At 32.5% G+C, this 19,253-nt stretch overlaps 1 protein-coding gene across 1 annotated transcript in view; it reads left to right on the top strand.

Annotated features, from left to right (window-relative positions):
• TMPRSS15 (transmembrane serine protease 15) overlaps positions 1–17,041 on the top strand; it is a gene marked incomplete at both ends in the record, with an annotated part of 63,013 nt that extends 45,972 nt beyond the window's left edge. The window contains 8 exons of the mRNA XM_081327665.1: positions 3,003–3,135; positions 4,505–4,600; positions 7,938–7,987; positions 9,533–9,707; positions 12,809–12,990; positions 13,207–13,302; positions 15,337–15,476; positions 16,883–17,041. Coding sequence (XP_081183791.1) covers positions 3,003–3,135; positions 4,505–4,600; positions 7,938–7,987; positions 9,533–9,707; positions 12,809–12,990; positions 13,207–13,302; positions 15,337–15,476; positions 16,883–17,041 — 1,031 coding nt within the window. The remainder of the gene's footprint in view (positions 1–3,002; positions 3,136–4,504; positions 4,601–7,937; positions 7,988–9,532; positions 9,708–12,808; positions 12,991–13,206; positions 13,303–15,336; positions 15,477–16,882) is intronic.
• Positions 17,042–19,253: the final 2,212 nt, after the last annotated feature.

The following is a 19,253-nucleotide window of genomic DNA, read 5'->3' as shown; positions in this document are numbered from 1 at the left end:
TAGAATAGAATAGAATAGAATAGAATAGAATAGAATAGAATAGAATAGAATAGAATAAACTTTATTTGGCCAAGTATGATTAGACACAGAAGGAATTTGTGTCTGGTGCAGAAGCTCTCAATGTACACGCAAAGCAACAGAGTAATAATAATCATAATATATACGAATAAAAGAAGATAGTAGAAAAGATGAAAAGGATAATAATAATACCACAGCCATACAACATGGGTAAATATATTTATGCATAAAACAATACTATGTGGATTAGGTGTTCAGCAGAGTGATTGCAGAAGGCAAAAAACTGTCCCTGTGCCTAGTTGTTTTGGCATGCAATGCCCTATAGCAGTGTCCATTTCAAATCCTGGGAGATTACAGAACCCCAAAACATGAATTAGATAACATCATCAGCACCGAGGAACCCTCTCCTTTTCTATGTAGTGAAAATAGAAAGTACTAGTAAATGAGTATGTCAAACTAATATTCTGTACCAAAATATATTCATTCTGATTTGGGGCCTTTTTATGCACATAAGAGGCCTGCTTCTGCCAGTGTGTGTATGTGTATATGTATATGTACAGTATGTGTGTGTGTGTGTGTGTGTGTGTGTGTGTGTGTATGTGTTTGTGTGTGTGTGTGTGCAAGCAAAGCATGAAGCCGAAGACACCAGCCTGAAGATGATGAGTGGGACCTTGTTGAAACATTGCCAAGACTCACTCTCTCTCTCTCTCTCTCTCTCTCTCTCTCTCTCTCTCTCTCTCTCTCTCTCTCTCTCTCTCTCTCTCTCTCTCTCTCTCTCTCTTAGCTGAGAAGCAAGGAAGATATGTGTTAAATGTTTGTTAAGCATTCAGAATACACTTGCTTAGTCCCAGACACAGGACAAATCTTATTTCCTGTTTCAGCCTAGCTCAAAGCCATCTACAGGCAGTAGCCACAGCACTAGGCTGAAACAGGAAATAAGATTTGTCCCATGTCTGGGACTAAGCAAGTGTATTCTGAATCATTTTGTGTGTGTATATACACATATACATATATATATATATATATATGTGTATATACACACACAAAATGATTCAGAATACACTTGCTTAGTCCCAGTCCCATATATATATATATATATATATATATATATATATATATATATATATATATATATATATATATATATATATGTGTGTGTGTGTGTGTGTGTGTATATGTGTATATATATATGTATATATGTGTATATATATATATGTATGTGTATATGTATATGTATATATATATATACAGTATATATATATATATATATGTATGTATATACAGTATATATATATATATATATATATATATATATATATATATATATATATATATATATATATATATATATATATTCTGTTCAGTACATCCAAAAAAAACCCCATCCTTAATCTTCTTTTCAAGGAAATGTAGGATCAAATATAAGGCCAATAAAAGTGTTTGACAGGAGCATAAAACAGCTGTGATGAGCCACATTTCAACTGTTTCACAACACAGATGCAGGTTACTTTGACAACAATGACAGCTGTTGTCACAGCACCATCTGTGGAGGTAGTTATTTGCACAATTAAATGTTCTGTACATAGCTCTGTTTTACATAAACTAAAATAATAGATTCTGCACAATGTTTTGCATGCAGATCCAATGATGAAATGATGTTGAGGGCTGGTAAAAAAAGTGATAGCAGTAACAGTTAATTGTCTGTGAGAGCTGTTAATGTTTGTGCAGATAGATGCTTACATTTGTAGACAGTTCTTTGCCTCACATTGGATAAATCTTAATTGTTATCACAAAAAAATCTTAAGACATTCCTTGTCAGGTATCTTATCTTCACTTGTCATTCTCTCCTATGTTTGTTGAAGAGGGAGAAAACTTTATTGTTGCTTTTCATAAAAGATCTTTAATCAAAGCACACCAAGCTTACGATGTTTAAAAACTGGGAACATTTTGCAAAATTTCCTTAGCAGGTTAAATATATGAATTGCAGTATGTGCAGTAAACTTTCCATGCAGATTCAGTAGACCAGACATGTCAAATTCACGATGTCACATGATGTCGCACAACATATCAGAATGGTTTTGCCATTGCCCGATATGGGGTGGGCGTAGCCTCCACATGCCGCGTCTGCCCCGCAATAGACATATGGTTGGATAGCAGTATTTGTAACATTCAGACCCAAGTTAAAGATAGAACCATCATTTAAACATATGGTCATATGTCTAATTAAGTCAGATTTTCAGAGTGTTCCTTATTGGTCCCTATGAGCAGTGCAGATTTTGTGGAAATCTGCAAGTTACGTAATGCAATTTCTGCCTACCCCAATAGTGCTTTTTCAGGAGGCAACTGAACTTTCTTGTTTTTCTTTGAAGACATTTGCTTCTCATTCAAGAAGCTTCTTCAGCTCTTCAAGAGCTGAAAAAGCATATTTGGGATAATCATGATCTAGATTGCTGAGAATCTCCATAAATTTCTGCCTATATACTATCTATCACCATAGGAACATCTAGAAAAATGCTTTTCAACCTCATGCTAACTGGGAAATTCAAGGAGTCCATACATTTTAAAGTTGCTAAGGTTAACAACACTAATCTATAGGAGTATAGACTTCTTCCAAGATGTTTATCTAAGTGTTTCTAAGTATACTATATTAGGTGTCCATCATCCAAAGATCCATGCATCCTCAATTAGTAAATACACTGTTTAGATGGATCCCAAATAATGTAAGAACAACTATGGAACTATCAGCACTAAACACATCAATGTGACACAGGAAAATGGTGTATGCTTTTTTTTTTAATGTTCATTTCAAAATCAGGTTTTATTTCATACAGTATTTGATTTGGATGTGGAAACGGAAAAACAGGAAGATGTCCAAGTCATACCTTTTCATATCTGCTAAATTTGAACATGAGTACATGCAGTTTGCAATGAATAAAAATAATCCTTAATCTGTGTTATAATATTAAAACTTATTTTTATGATAGTGCACTTGATCAATGGTTCTCTCAGCTCCAATGGGTTCGTTCAATACAAAATTGAGACGCAATGGTATACAGCCTGTGCTAATGAGTGGACAGAAGCATCATCAACCACTATCTGCAATCTGTTAAAACAAGGGTAAATAAAGTTTTTCATTATATTTTTCTTTCAGAGCTAATTCTTCCACTAAGACTTTATATGACTGGTTTGAAAGAAAGAGCAACTAAATCTATACCTCTAATGTTCTGTATAATGTACTTAGCTTTCCCAGTGGCATTTCCAGAAGCAGAAAATTTCTTCAAGGACTAAGGCATGCCTGCTTAATGCCAATTTGATTACACTTTAGTCAGGGAAAATAATGATTTGGGCTGTTTACCAGCACATGCTGAATGTTATTATTATTATTGTAGTATAAGGTGTATTAAATTATGCATTTAGTTGTACTTTTATGTTACTCTTTTAATATTAAATCTATAAGTCCCATTCACTGGCAATATAGATTTTATAAAATAAGTGAATAAACTTCCAGAGGTTTATTGCACATAATTGAAATTTACCTGTCAAATCCAGAATAGCTTTGAAAACTTGGAAATTTCCCTTCTTTCCACTATTTAAAAGATCTTTTTTAAAAATAAGAACAGCAACAATAATGCTGTTAATAATATTATTAAAAACAAGCACATTCACCAAAAAAACCTGTAGCAAATAAGATAAGAAGATAAAAAGGAAATAAGAAAATAAGAAGCCAATAGCTTCCAAATACAGTTTTATTAGCCATTTGTATTTTCATAGTTGCTTTATCCCAGCAATTTTTAATGACTTCTATTAAATTTATTTCGACATTCAGTATAGAATTTGGTCTATATTTTCATTTCCTCAATATGCAACAATAAAACATGAAATTCCATATGTAGTACTATAACATATATCAATATCAATTAATTACAGTAGTAATTGAAGTCCTAAATTATATTAATTCTCTCCCTATAACTTTCTTCCCTATCACCATACCAGCATTGTTATATTGGAACCAAGTTTACAGATTATGTTTACGTTCATTTCTGAGCACATGTACAGATTTATTATTATGCAGAATTCTTAATCACATGTAAATGGCTACATATAAATGGCTACAATAATTCCATGTCTAGATCAGACATGTGGATTCACAAATACAAATTCTTAATTTGGTATATGGAGAACAATATCAACAAATGACTAATTCTATTTTGGCCATCAGTTTTGGAAGTTTGTAGCCCATGTCCAAAGTAGGTTTCATACTGTAGCAAATGCCACATTTCTCTTTTTGATTCCTTGTGTAAGTAGAAGTATTGGCATATTTTGATTGCTCAGTTTCTTCATAAGAATAATCATTTCCAAATATGCTAAAGAAATATGTCTAAGAAGTAATTTCTTTATCTTATTAAACCACAAAAATATAGCACAATAATTTCAATTTTTTATCATAAGTAAAATGATATATTTTTAGCAATGTTTTTCCTTACAGGACTGGGAACAAGTCATCTCCTGTCTTGTACACAGGGGCAGGTCCATTTGTAGAAGTTAAAAAAGCAGCTAACAACAGCTTCATGCTAAAACCAAGGTAAGGCCTTATAAATGACAGTTTAAAATGACAAAGTAAGTATAAGTAAATCACTGAAAATGTGTTAAGTGGGAATTTCTATTTTTTTCCTTATTCTTTTTTTACTTCTTAATTCTGTCATTATTTATGAGTTAAAAATGTCAAAAGATATGGAGATTTCTCTATAAGCTAACAAACATTTACAGAATAAATGAACATTTAAATCAAAGTAACAGTTCCCTCACTAATATCAACTATAATTGTTGAAACCACTAAACATTCTGATATTAATAATCAGTTGTTGTAATAGAACTTCTCTTAGGTCAATCTTGAATGCAGGTAACTATGGATATGGCAACAGTATAGAATCTGTTTCCCTTTTTCTACAAAGGCTTTCCTATACCCCGTACCCACTTCTCCATCTAAACACCAACCCTTGGATTTCCTAACAATCACTGCCAGAGTAGATCCTGCTTAGATTTTTTTAGATCAGCCAAGTCAATTATGTGTTGCCATCCAACTTGACATATGAAGAGTTGGCAACTTTAAGATTTCTATTGAGCAAGGGGTTGGATTAAAGATCTCCAAAGTCCCTTCCAACTCTACTGTTCTATATTCTATGTTGTATTAATTTAGTATTTGGAATACAGTATATATAGGAGTATATGTCAAGTTTCTGATGTATGGGCTTTTCAAGTGACTCTGAGGCATTGTTTACCTTAAAAGTCCTTTATTAGCCTAATACACCAGCAAATGCTTGCTCGAAGGAAGCTGAAATCTGAAATCTCCGCCCTTTACACAATATAATTAAACACAATTCTCCACCTTTCTAATTTTGTCATTACTCATATTCTCCAATTAATTTAAAGAATCAGCTTCCCTTCCGTTAGAAGAACCGCCAAAGTCTTATCTTCTTTAGAGAGACAAATGGCCTTCAAAGTGCATTCCTACTCTTCCCTCTCACCAATTTTAAACTAAAACAATACACAAGTCTTAAAGCAATACACAAGTTTTAACATATGAAATAGCTACTTCTTCATCTCATGTCAAGCAATAACATTCAATGTTAGCAGCGTTGACTGTATACTTTTTAATTGCTATTTTATTGAAGCAATGGCGATAGGGCATATTTTAAAACAAGTTCATCAAAATACTTTCATATATTTTCTGTTTTCAACTTTCCCTCCAATGTAAACTTTTTGAAAGAAAAAAAAATGGAGGGAGAGACACTTGAGAAAAGGGGTAGCACCTGATTGGAGAAGGCTTTTCAGTCAAGTACATTTCTTACAAACAATAGAACTGCCAACTCATTTCATTCCCATAGAGAAAAATTATTTTGATAAGCCCAGCCATTGAATGAAAATATGTTACAGATTGAGTTTATGTCTCTATATGCGCCTTTATTTTGTTTTTGTTCTCTTAGCCATTCCAGAAATCTAATAGAAACTAGAAATTTAGTTTTATAATCAATTTGGTAAAATAAAAGTTCTAAAGCTAGGGATACTTATTGGTACTGAACAGCTTAAAGTCAATTAAAAGCACCTCAGACTTGAAGATTGGATAGTGGCATGTAATAACTTAATATTTAAACCATAAAGAAATAAACAGAGTTAATATTTACTTGTAATAAAAGTAGCACAAATTATTGTTAGTCTCATTTGTGCTTGAATTAAGCAATCCATTATATACATCAAGAATTCATTTTTGCATCAGTATTTATTTCAATCATTGTATTTATAAGGATGTATTTATTTAAAAATATTATATATTGCTTACAATCAAAATTTGAAACAATAATAAAACAACAATAGTTAATATAAAACATGTTACATTAAAATGGGTGGATGTGGGGAAAAAAAGGTATTATTTACACAGGACAACAATAGGTCTTAAGTGCCTAAATAGTATAATGGTAGGTGACCCTAAAATGTGGAAGATTATTCCAAAGTGCAGGTTCCATTGTCAAAAATTTTCTATGGGATCACAGCTCATAGCCCTGCAATAGGAGCTCATTGCTTAATCATAGTAATAATGCATGTACTGTATAATAATAGAAGGTTGTATAGAACATATCCTGTCATTAAAATTTTATATGCTAACAATAATAAAATTTGATTCAATGTCCAATTGAGGTTAATCTATGGTGTCTTAGGAAGTGGCTGTAGATGACTGATCTTGACTGGGATCAGAAGCTAAGAAGTACTAACCCTAATAGAATGCCAGAACACAAGGCTAGATTAAAAAGTAAAAAGAAAAACTTTCTCAAGATAATGGCAAACCATTTTGAGTTGTAATCATAAAATTACACAATTATGAACATCAAGTCACCCATGCAACTCAGAGACTTGATTTGTGTGTTTGTTTGTTTGTTATCCATGGAACACAGGGATACAGTGCAGATCTCCAAGGTATTAACAAACAGAACTTGTGTAGTTTTTAAAAAAAAACATTATTTAAGCAACTGAATCTCAGAAATGCTGGAGTCAGTCTGATCCAAAGAATATGAATTCCTTATCAAGTCATAGTTTCATAATTGTTTCCATGCTTGTTTATCCCAACAAGCTTTGGAACATCGCAGCTACTGAAATTGAGTTGAAGTCCACACATCTTAAAGTTGCTGTGGTTGAGAAACTCTGATCTAGAGGGCTAAAGATTTATTTCTCTGGATTACCTAAAGCTTGGCAACTTTAGAACTTGTGGACTTCCATGCTGACTGGGGAATTATGGGAGCTCAAAGTCTCTGTAAGCTTTCAAATGTCCTAGAAGCTTTCATTGGTGAAGTCCAATCTTTCATTGGACTTCCAGCCAGCATAGAAGTCCACAAATCCTAAAATTGCCAAGGCTGGAGACCCCTGATCTAAATGCTTCTGACTGATTTTTCTTCTGGCATCTATGGAGAGGCAAAGAGCAATGCATGTCATGACATCATAGCACAATTCATGAGATTTATATTCTTTTGTCAATTGTTATAACATCATCATGCAATTGTGTGTATGTTAGCATTTTGACATACATCATTGTTTGCTACTGATAACCATTTTCTCACTCGTCAAGCTGAGTTTTAAAAAATGATCATCAAAACAAACATGTAAAGTGATAGATTATTATCAGCCAGAAAATTCTACAATTTATCCTTTCCTAGGATTAATTTTTATAGAGAACTATATTGGAAATTATTGGCTTTTAAAAAAAATAGTCATTCATAATCATAAAGAAGTCAAATTATATTTTAGATTATTTGCAGAGCTTTACAAATTATATTATTGATAAATGGAATATTGCCTTTGATTAAGAAAATACACATTCTTTATGTTTGGACTTTATTACCTGATTTGTGTTAAATATGCTCTCTTTCTAGCGTAAAGTGTTTGAATAATTTGGTGATCCATTTGCAATGCAGTGGTAAATGTAAGTTTATGAAAAATCAAAAAAATCAACATAAAAGAGTAACTGTTTATGTTTTTCCCCCAATACATTACATTATCTGTTTACATTGTGTCAGTCTGCATTTTTCCTGCTAAAAAAAATATTTTTCATGTTATTTTTAGAATCCTTTAGAATTTATTCAGAATTTATGTTTTTGAGATTATAGTATTGTTGTACTATTCTGCCCCACCACTTTATGTATTTCTAAATGTATTAATATGATAAAAATGTAGGTAGTGTTTAGTGTTGGAAGGAGGTGAGAGGAAGAAACAGATTTTGTAGCATATTTTCATGCTGCTGTTATAATAGTCTGCCATTGCTCAACTAGACAAAAATCCAGATCTATTTAATAGAACAAAAGAAAAGTTTGCTGCAACCTTTCATTGTTGCTAAACTGTACAACTATTTATTATTTCATTTTAGAATATTTTGAACTTGATTAATATTTCTTTCATGTTTTTGACTTTAAATAGTTTTAAATCATTTCAGAAGGTATATTGATATTGTTTACCTTACAAAGCTCTTTATTTCATTGTTTCATAAGAATGGTTTAAATGTGAAATTATTGAACTATGTAAAACAAGAGAGGACAAAAATTGCTGTAATGCTGATTATACAATGAAAGTCAGGATATCTGTAAATTCCCTCAAAAAATGTTCACCTTACTATGATTATTTTCACTTTTTCTAATACCTTGAATTTCTTAAGCAATACCTTTTCTATTAGTGAATAGGAATTACAATAACAACAGAAACAATTTATAACAAAAATATTATTTACCCAGTAATAGTTTTCACAGAAAATAATACATGATCAACTAAATATATCATCTTAAAATAATTCTAAAAGTTAAGTGACTTATGAGAAGTTATGAGAAGACTTTAACGTTAAAGCTTAACTATCATAAATATTTACCAAAAATTTTACTTTGAGCATTATATCTATCCACATATGTGTGTATGTAGGCTTAAATATATTTTAACACATGGCGATCTCCATATATTTCTATACTGACCTTAGAAAAAGTTTTCTATAAAAATACTCCTTGACTTATGACCACAACTGAGCCCAAAATTTATATTGCTAAGTGAGACATTTGTTAAGTGAATTTTGCCCCATTTTACAACCTTTCTTGCCATAATTGTTAAGTGAATCACAGTTGTTAAATTAGTAACATGGTTGTTAAGTGAATTTAGACTCCCCATTAACTTTGCTTGTCAGAGGGTTTCAAAATTACATGTTTACATTACTGCAATTGTCATAAATATGAGTCAGTTGCCAAATGTCCAAATTTTGATCACATGACCATGGGAATGCTGTAGCGCTGCGGTCAAAAGTGTGAAAAAATGGTCTTAAGTCGCTTTTTTAGTGCCATTGTAACTTTGGTCACTAAATGAACTGTTGTAAGTCAAGGACTGTCTGTATTCAAGAAAATATTCAAAACTCTATTACAGAGTAGGTGAAAATAGCATATCTGATTATTCCTCAGAATGCAGACTTTTCACGTTTTATTTTCCTTACTCATAGCTTGTGGGAAAAGAATGATTACCCAGAAATCTAGACCAAGAATTGTTGGTGGTTCTGATGCTCAAGAAGGTGCTTGGCCTTGGATAGTCTCACTATATTTCAATTACAGGCCAACTTGTGGAGCTTCTCTTATCAACAACGAATGGCTACTTTCAGCTGCACATTGTGTATATGGGTAACTATTTCCAGAATTCAACAGTTCTTATGTTCCATATCTTTATATGTTCTTAATTTTTTTTGTATGTTAATATGTATATGACCTTTCATAAAGAGTTAAAAGATCAAGGAGAGACAAGGTACATATAGCCCTTGCATCTCTAATGATATAAGTACAGTATCATATCTGATATTATAATAGAGAGATCAGCAAGGGGGATGCACAGGAATCATATTCAATCTTGTTATATCAATCAGTTCAGTGTACAGTTCACTTGAATTACTACTACTATTATTAATAAATATACTATCATATGTTTTCCCAAAAAAATGCCTTTCATAAAAAAGTTTTTACCTTAAAACAGTGCTTAAGAAAGGCATCAGAATGATGAATAATAGTTATTTAATAAAATCCATTGTTATCTTATCTGGGCTGTGAAAATATGGAGCACTATGAAAAGACAGCCAAGAGTTGGAGTATAATATATCTCTTTGCTGTCATGTGATAGTAGTACTGATTTTTACAAACTAGATGAGGCACCACTATATGAAGTATCTGCACGTCCTTTCTTTAAATACTGTAATTATTCTTGTTCACATTTCAGATTGAGCTAATTGTTTTATTTGCTTGTATCTAATTATCAGCTTCTTATAATAATCATATTAGATTTTTATCCTGCCTTTATTACTTTATAGGCAACTCAAGGTGATAAACATACCTAATGTTCCTTCCTCCTCCTCCTATTTTTCCCTCAATGACAACAATCCTATGTGATAATCAGTTCTGGTACATTGAATTGATAGAATATTTAACATTTAAAACAAGAGATCTAGATTAGAACAGTTTCATGGAACTTCTTATTTACCTTCACTTTTTAATATTTGTCATAGGACACTATGAAGTATGGGAAATGTCTGAGGGGAATGTAATGAACACTCTTATTCTGGAAGAAGAAGTAGCTTCTTGTAAATACTTGGCTTATAGAAAGGCAAATGGGACAATCTTGATAGTCAAAAATTAATTTATTAACTGGGTCTGCATCAGAAAAAATGATAGAAGCCCATTTCAATATTAAAATGTGTATATACATATTTTAAGGAATGCATCTTAGAGATATAAGAAATATTACTCCTAATGCTTTTAAAACATTAGTTGGGAGTTGGCTGGAATTTTTTCCTGGCTCATCAGCAATGTTCATATTATGTATTGCATAAGCTGTCTACAGCATATTAAAATGTAAACTTTTTCTCGTAATGTAAGTAATATATTCAAAGCAGTTCATTACTAAAAATGGAATCCAAGGGTGGTGAGTCTTCAATTACTTTCAACCTTACATTCATTAGTTACAACACTGTTATAAGTACAACAAGAATTATTTAATGCAGTTATTTGCATTATAAAGGCTATACTAGCCTAAGTGTTCCATTTTAAATATAAACATTTGTATTCCTCTGAAGTGTTGCCGATGTGTGATTAAAGAGTGTCTTTTAGGGAATGCATCTTAACCATTCATATGAAACAAATCTAAGTAAATATGAATAATAAATTGTTCATATTTAGTCTCATAAGAATTTGCAAGATTTTTTATCAGCAACGACAATGCTACTCCAGCTTGTGCTAACATTTTCTATGATGCTTCTATTATTCTATATCATAATCTAAGCTGCTCCTGTCCAAAAAAAGGCCATTAGCTCCTCTCTTTTCAGTGCTAACTTGTTGCATATGTTTCTGCACTGTTTCAGCTACATCCCTGCTGGCATATCATTTCTCAATAATAAGACACATTTTTCATAATCAAACAGCTCATCTTATTCTTCAACTTATACTTACTCACCACATTGTGAGACATTATCTCCCTAAGGATGCAATATGTTTCAATACGGTAATAAAAATGAACATGAAGAAAAAAACTTGGAAACAATTTTCAAATATATGATGCCTATGTCCACATATTAATGTGGGTTCTCTAATGTATATTTTGTTAAATTCTACAGTGTATTACAAACATTATAGATTTTGTTAAAAAAAATATTAATCCCTTATTAAATGTGGTAAATATTTTGATTTCACAGCAAGTAGTATCATCTAAGAAACATTGGCTAATTTGAGAAATTGTTCAAATCTAATTAATAGATGGAGAAGAGATCCTTAAGAAATTGCAGCTACACTGAGACATTAAAGAAATCATGGACTTCCATACTGCTGATAAGAAATAGATGGATATGACAATAAAATCTTTTAGAATGAAGCTTGACTTGAAAGAGTCTGACTTAATAATGCTGGTAGCATTTCTAAGGATTTGAGTTTTGCCTATTTTAAAACTTCGTAAAAGGAATATGTGAAATGGATAAAGTTCAATATTGATAAACTGTAATTCTTAATATTGGGTCAGCATACATCTATTTTAATATAATGCATATTATATCCCTATGAGCATTATATATTGTCTTAAATATATTATGCTAGTGACATATAAGATAGATGAGAGAGTGAGTGCCTGTTACTCGTCCCAGCTTCTGCCCACCTAGCAGTTCAAAAGCACGTAAAAATGCAAGTAGAAAAATAGGGACCACTATGGTGGGAAGGTAACAGTGTTCTGTGTCCCTTTGGCGTCTAGTCATGCCGGCCACATGACCATGGAGACGTCCTCAGACAAGTGCTGGCTCTTCGGCTTTGAAATGGAGATGAGCACCGGCCCCTAGAGTCGGAAACGACTAGCACGCATGTGCGGGGAAACCTTTACCTTTACCTTACTATTGGACTGTCACGCGGTTGAAAGGACAAATAGGCTTCTCATTCATTTTATGAGAACTGATCAAAAATAATTTCTAATTTTAAGTCTTTTACAAAAACTTACTCTCTAGTTGCCATAATTTTGGGAACATTAGATATAAGGCAGTAATGAGTAATTTGAGAATGCTTAAAAGTTTGATGATCACCAACATAAATGACCAATGCAAAGAGATTGTGAAACATCTAGAGATTTCAGTGGTACTGAAATCAGTAAAAATTGTGTTTGAATATATACTGTTAATATGGTTCAAATGTTAAACTATACAAAAATTACACCTCACAAGCTATTTCAAACTATTATTAAGGCATGTGTTATTTTGACTTAGGAGAAACTTAAAACCATCTCGGTGGAAAGCAGTTCTTGGCCTGCATACGAATCTCAATCTATCATATCCTCAAACAGTGAGCCGAGAGATTGATCAGATTATCATCAATCCTCACTATAATAAGCGAACAAAAGACAGTGACATTGCTTTGATGCATCTCCAATTTAGAGTGAATTATACAGGTAAAATGATTTTCTGCTGCAGCTTTGCCTTTATGTTATTAACAGATTAGGATCTAAATCTTAAAAATATTTTAAAAATTACAGTATAATTTCCAATAATCATCATAATAAAAGTGGTAATCCTGCAAAATTTCTTTGAGGTTTATTTTTCATCAAAACAATTTATGCATCAAATACTGGAGAGTGCAGGTATAATTGTTTATTTCTTTCACACAGATTATATTCAGCCCATTTGCTTCCCAGAAAAAAATAAACAATTTTTGCCAGGAACTAAATGCTCTATTGCTGGCTGGGGGAAAACCACACAGGAAGGTATGTCACTGTACTGTTAAATCATGAAGGCACTCTCTATTTCATCATTTTATTATATTTTCCTGATGCAATCACTATAATTTAAGAGTATAAAAACATTTCTCTTTCAGATGTATCAACTGTTGTAACATTAGAGTACACTTTATGAAACAGATCTATTGAAGCTTTGTCTTAATTTTCCATCCAAAGTAATGGTTGGCAAAACGTACATAAGTGTTTCTTTTTTTCCAAAACAAATTTGGATTTGTTTTTTTAAAAAAATGTTGCACAGAGTATTACACAAAAAGGACAAAAGGAAAACCACTGAAATTGTTGACCTCTCACATAATTAAATGATAAACTAATTATAAAGAGGTAAAAGATTCCCACACAAAAGCAGTTTTTTATGATTAAACAAAAAATGAAGATAAGTAGGATTAAAACAGATTACTATAGAAAAATCATTTATTTTAATAAAGGCATCTTGAATAACCAGACATTAAGTGACCTACATAAAGAATACACATTATTGACAATAATAATAATAATAATAATAATAATAATAATAATAATAATAATAATAATAATAATAATAATAATAATTTTATTTGTATATAAATTAGATTTAGACTAGAAATACATTTCAAATAATTGAAGCCGCCACTACTGAGAAGTCCTTATTCATTATTCATAATTGCAACTCATACCACACATAGCCAAGGAACATGGCCTCAGATTATGAAAGTAATTGCAGGAAACATAGAAACATGTAGAAAGGCAATCCTTGGTACCCCCAAGTGGCTTTAAATTTAGCAAAAAAAAAGACAAAGAATGCAGCTAAACATAGTGAAATGCCTTAAAATATTTGTTTTTCAGTTATGCATAGATCTTCCCTATAGCATATTCCTTGGCCGCCTAGTAGGATTGCAGTTAATAACACATATATTTATTTTGCAGTTGCAAAGCACCGAAAGTTTTCTAAATTGGGATCAATGAACTCAAACTACAGCATAATATGAAAAATACACATAATGTCACCTCAGTCCCAAGCCATCAAGCTGACCATGCACAATAAATGTCATTAGCAGAACAATATTGAAAAGTACTAATAAATAAGATTAGAACAAGCATCATGCAGCACTTTTGAGACTAGATTTATTATGGCATAAATGGTAATGGACTAGAGCCTACCTCATTAAAGGAATACAGTGATGCACGAAATGTTGTGCTCCGTTGTTACTACACACATGGGTGCAGAAAATAAAAATTATAGAGAATGTATGCCATAATCAATCTGTTCACTTTAAGGATGCCACAACCACCAGCTATTCTGTTCTTCCAGCTGTAGCGTACTTATGTCAGAAACACTGAATGCTAGAGCTTTTCTATTAAAAAAGCAGAAGTGAGAACAATACTTAGTTCTCCTTTTTATTTGCATTGTATTAATATGATTCTCTGTAATTATCAATTCAAAGATCGACCCTGTAAGTCAGGATAGAATGTCACACCACCTAATCAAGCACTTTTTTAGAACTAATAACTTTTTGATCTTGAGAAGCAAAAATAGATAAGTGAGAGGGAGGAGCAGTTGCTGGAAAAAGTTGACAGACAGAATACTCTGTAGGAGCTTCTTATCTGTGCCATTCTGTGAACTCTCGTTAATCTGCTCCTATAATCCTGTATGGATTTTGTTTACATCTGTAGTGAATTGTGTTCTGCAGTATTACAACTGTATTGTACTGTGCGTGAATAGAAGCTCCATCTGATTCTTCCAGGTAGTTCCTGGAAGTGTTGCTTGGAGAACTGCATGGAAACCTTTTCCATGTCTTGCAAATGGAAGCTTGAGCTGGAAGGTGAAGTGGTAAGAGAGCCATATTGCTTCCAAGAGATGTAGCTTTTTGGCAATGAAAACCCAATGGGCCTTGCATAAGCCTGCTCTGAAGATAAATCATACAGTATAGGAATGACTAAGTACTGTATATTATTTGACTAACATGATATTATCATTTTATCAGTTACAACAATGTACAGCATATACTTCTGGTTTTCAAATAGATTCAATCTCAAGTATATTGCAAGAAGCAGAAGTCCCTCTTATAACACATCAGAAATGCAAGGAACTCATGCCAGAGTACAACATTACTGAAAACATGATATGTGCTGGGTATGACGAAGGTGGAATTGATTCCTGTCAGGTAAATGGTAACAGTGTTTGCATTGTTATAGTAGAGTCAATAAATTATTCATCACTTTTTCTGGTTCTTTTTTATAATGCAATTTTTTTATATATAGATAGCAATGAGATAAAAAGTCACATTATGAGAGATGCTTTTTATCATAATTACATCACTGCTACTATTCTGCTTTCATTTACCACTGTATGTTATTTTGAATTAGTTTGAAGAAAGTATGCTGAACATTTAGAACTCAATCAAGGCAATAATAAAAGAATCATTATTACAAGTGATGTACTGTTATCAAAGCCAGGGTACTGTGCACTGGTCAAATCCATTATTCAAACTTAGCAATGTTACTGGCCAGGTGTTCTGTCTGGATAATAGTTACCTATTAATGGATTCCCCTGATCTTTAAACTTTCTGCATACGTTGGAAAGGAAGCCATCACTTTCCTTTCCATGGAGAAGTGTGTCTTTGAGATCATTTAGTCTTCACTGCTACCTTGATTCTCTTCCCCTGAATTACTAATGCTTAAGTCTTTTCCATATGGCATGTCTCCAAGTATGGCAGCAGGAAAAAATATTACCTTTTTTCTAATCAGTTTGGCTAAAAGGAAAAAGTAGTAGTACTATTGTCAACTTAACAAGAGAGAAGGGTAGAGAAGGAATGAAGGTTCATTCAAAATTTCACTGGTCCATCCAAGAACCTGTTCAAAAAACCCTGGTCTACTATTGAAATCCAATAGCTCACTAGATCTTCTTGATCAGCTATAAGTAGCACTTCAGAAATTATAAAAAAAATAAATAAATCACCTATTTAATCCCTATTATTAGCATTATAAAATGCTAATTTTATAAAGCACCAAGGGATTAAGGCTTATGTGGATGCGCTCTTGTCCTCAGATGTAGACATCTCCCAAAAATGCTACAGAGAGCACTAAGTATTGACCAGAAGGAATGGGCCATGCCACCATTCCTGTAAGCAATTAACAAAAGTACATAAATTGCACAGATTGAGTTGACATAACAGTAAAGAAACAGCATGGCCAGGTCCATATAGGCACAAGTAATAGACATCACTTTTGGAACAGAGCAACAAATTATGGTTGAAAGCTGCTTCAATGCCCAGAGAGGAGAAAGCTCAGGGTGATAAATTTCTCTCAGTGTGATTACTGAAGCATTTCCTGACCGTGGTTAGCAGGTTGGGTAAAGGATCCTTATGAAAGGCGTGTCTTTCTCTGATACTTATATAAGCATCATGAAATAACTTTTACACAGGCCCAGTATGTTTCATTTAACCTTATGACTTATAGAGAAGCTGCAGAAATATTAAATAAAACTGACAGTTATCTTATTAAACAGTTAAGAGCATAGTAATAGCATCATCAACATTAACGATATATTCATTTTTCTTTGTCATTTCAGGGAGATTCTGGTGGGCCTCTGATGTGTCAAGAGAACAAACAGTGGTTTTTAGCTGGTGTAACATCCTTTGGCTACAAGTGTGCACTTCCAAATCGCCCTGGGATTTATGTAAACGTTTTCAAATTTGTAGACTGGATAAAACGTACCATTAATTATTAACTAGAAATATAGGATTGAAAAAGAAAGACTGTGATTATAGCATCTATACAATAAAGTTTGGTAGAATCAGGCAAAAGTTCATCATTCAAATTAGGGCCAAGCTGGTGTTAGAAGTGATCTGAACAAGTCTTTGAAGTTTCACTGACACTCATCCAGAAGTTGCAATATTTTTCTACCAGCTACTCTCTTAAATGCTTGAATAAGAAAAGACAAGGGTAACTTAGATAACATACTGATTTGCTAAAAGTACAACCCTCAGTAAAACTGTGCCTTTAAACTTAATGAGAAGAGCAGTTGTAATAATTTTCCAAGACAGATGACACCATGAATTAAATTCTTATACAGAGTCTACTGCAGATAGGCTGTCAATCCATTTAAATATTTTTTCTTTAAAAGATTTTTAAATGACTGTTTTTTTCAAACAGTAATGATATTTCAGTATATGTGTCATTACTAAGGTTCCAATCAGAAAACCTTAGTCATACACCTCCCTGATTATTCCTATTAACTCAGTTTATTAGGAAAGAAGTCAATGCAAAGTGTATATATAGTTTATGCAAAAATTTAGGATACAGTACTGTTTAGCAATATTTATGAAACTCTCATGTCTAGTCAAATGAGCTAGAAAATACTATGGAACAAATTATTTGAACCTAGTAAGTAACTTTCTATTCTCAATTTAATTAATTTTAGATTTTTTTTCCTGAAGTGCATGATAAGAATAACCAAACAAGTACTGCATCTTACTATAAGATGGAATATTTGAAAAATAACCCATAACTATAAAAAAGCTTTCTATTGAAACCAATGGATATGCTTTTATACTATTTCTGTGAAATCATGTATGTACCTATTTCATTTCCTATTTTAAATCATACTGCCATAATGTGTTCAAGACATTTCTGTATTTTAATTTTAATTTAATTTAATTTTTAATTTTATTAGATTTATATACCGCCCTTTCCCGAAGGACTCAGGGCGGTTTACAGGGTATTTAAAATCAGCAATACAAAATACAAAAGTTAAAAAACAATTAAAAAAGATTAAATTATCCCTTAAAATAAAAACCCCAGTTAAAAATTCTCAACCTGGGCCGGAGAGGTCAAAGAGCCAGGTCTTCAGGTCCCGGCGGAATGAACGAAGGTCAGGGGCATTCCTAAGCTCCACGGGCAGCTGGTTCCAGAGGGAAGGTGCATCCACAGAGAAGGCCCTTCCCCTGGGTGTTATCCGCTGGCAATCCGGCGGCACCCTGAGAAGACCCTCCCTGTGTGAGTGCACTGGACGAAGGGAACTTGATGCTGGCAGGAGGTGTTCCCTCAAATATCCCAGACCCCAGCCATTTAGGGCTTTATAGGTCATCATCAGCACCTTGAATTTTAAATAACATTAATCTGAATTCAGATAAGAAATATTACTAATTCAGAAACAACAGCTAAACTTACCGATATAATGAGAAAACTTTCAGTTTATACATAAAATAGTATCAACAGTCACTAATACAATAGTAATAAAATTATAGTAAATCATTTGGTTATGACACATTAACCATTCTACATTGTTAATGCTCTCATTTAGCTCTCAATTTTTAACTCATAATTCTCAGAGTTTGTTTCTTAAAACAATTCTCAATTTTTCTCTTGAAAACTGCAGGAAATGAAGCATTTATCACACATCAGGTCTCACTAAACTGAATTTATATATCTGAAAATACCATTGTTTTCAATAGAAGCATTTTGTCATTTATATCTGCAAATCACAGAATGGTGGAACAGAGATATGAGAATGGCTCCAATATGCATCCTTTAGTCTCAGTCCCATTGCTGCTAATGTACAAGTACTTCTGCTGTTAACATATATTTCCATGTTGGCCAAGGAGACAGAAAAATCCCAGCATGGTTTTCTTATTTTTAGGAAATGACCAGCACAATAGCATCATATTTTGGTGATGTCATAGATATCTTTTCTTGGCAACAGTATGGAAGCAATTTGCTATTGTCTTTTATCTTTTTGAGGGAAGAAGTGTGGCAAGGGAATACTTTTTTACTTACAAGTCTATCCTATAGCCCTGGTATTTCCTGGTATTTCTTTAATTTAAACAGAATCATTAAGATAAGGAATATTTTTCAATAGCACGGTATGCATAAGTGAGGCGTGCTAGTTAAAATTGTTATAACCTCTCTATGATGCAAAGTTGGAAATGGCATCTTTTGCA

The sequence above is a fragment of the Vipera berus genome, assembly GCF_964194415.1.
Source record: "Vipera berus genome assembly, chromosome: 4".
Taxonomy (NCBI): Eukaryota; Metazoa; Chordata; class Lepidosauria; order Squamata; family Viperidae; genus Vipera; species Vipera berus.
The sequence above is the reverse complement of the archived record's forward strand: the minus strand, read 5'-3'. Positions and strand labels throughout refer to the sequence as shown.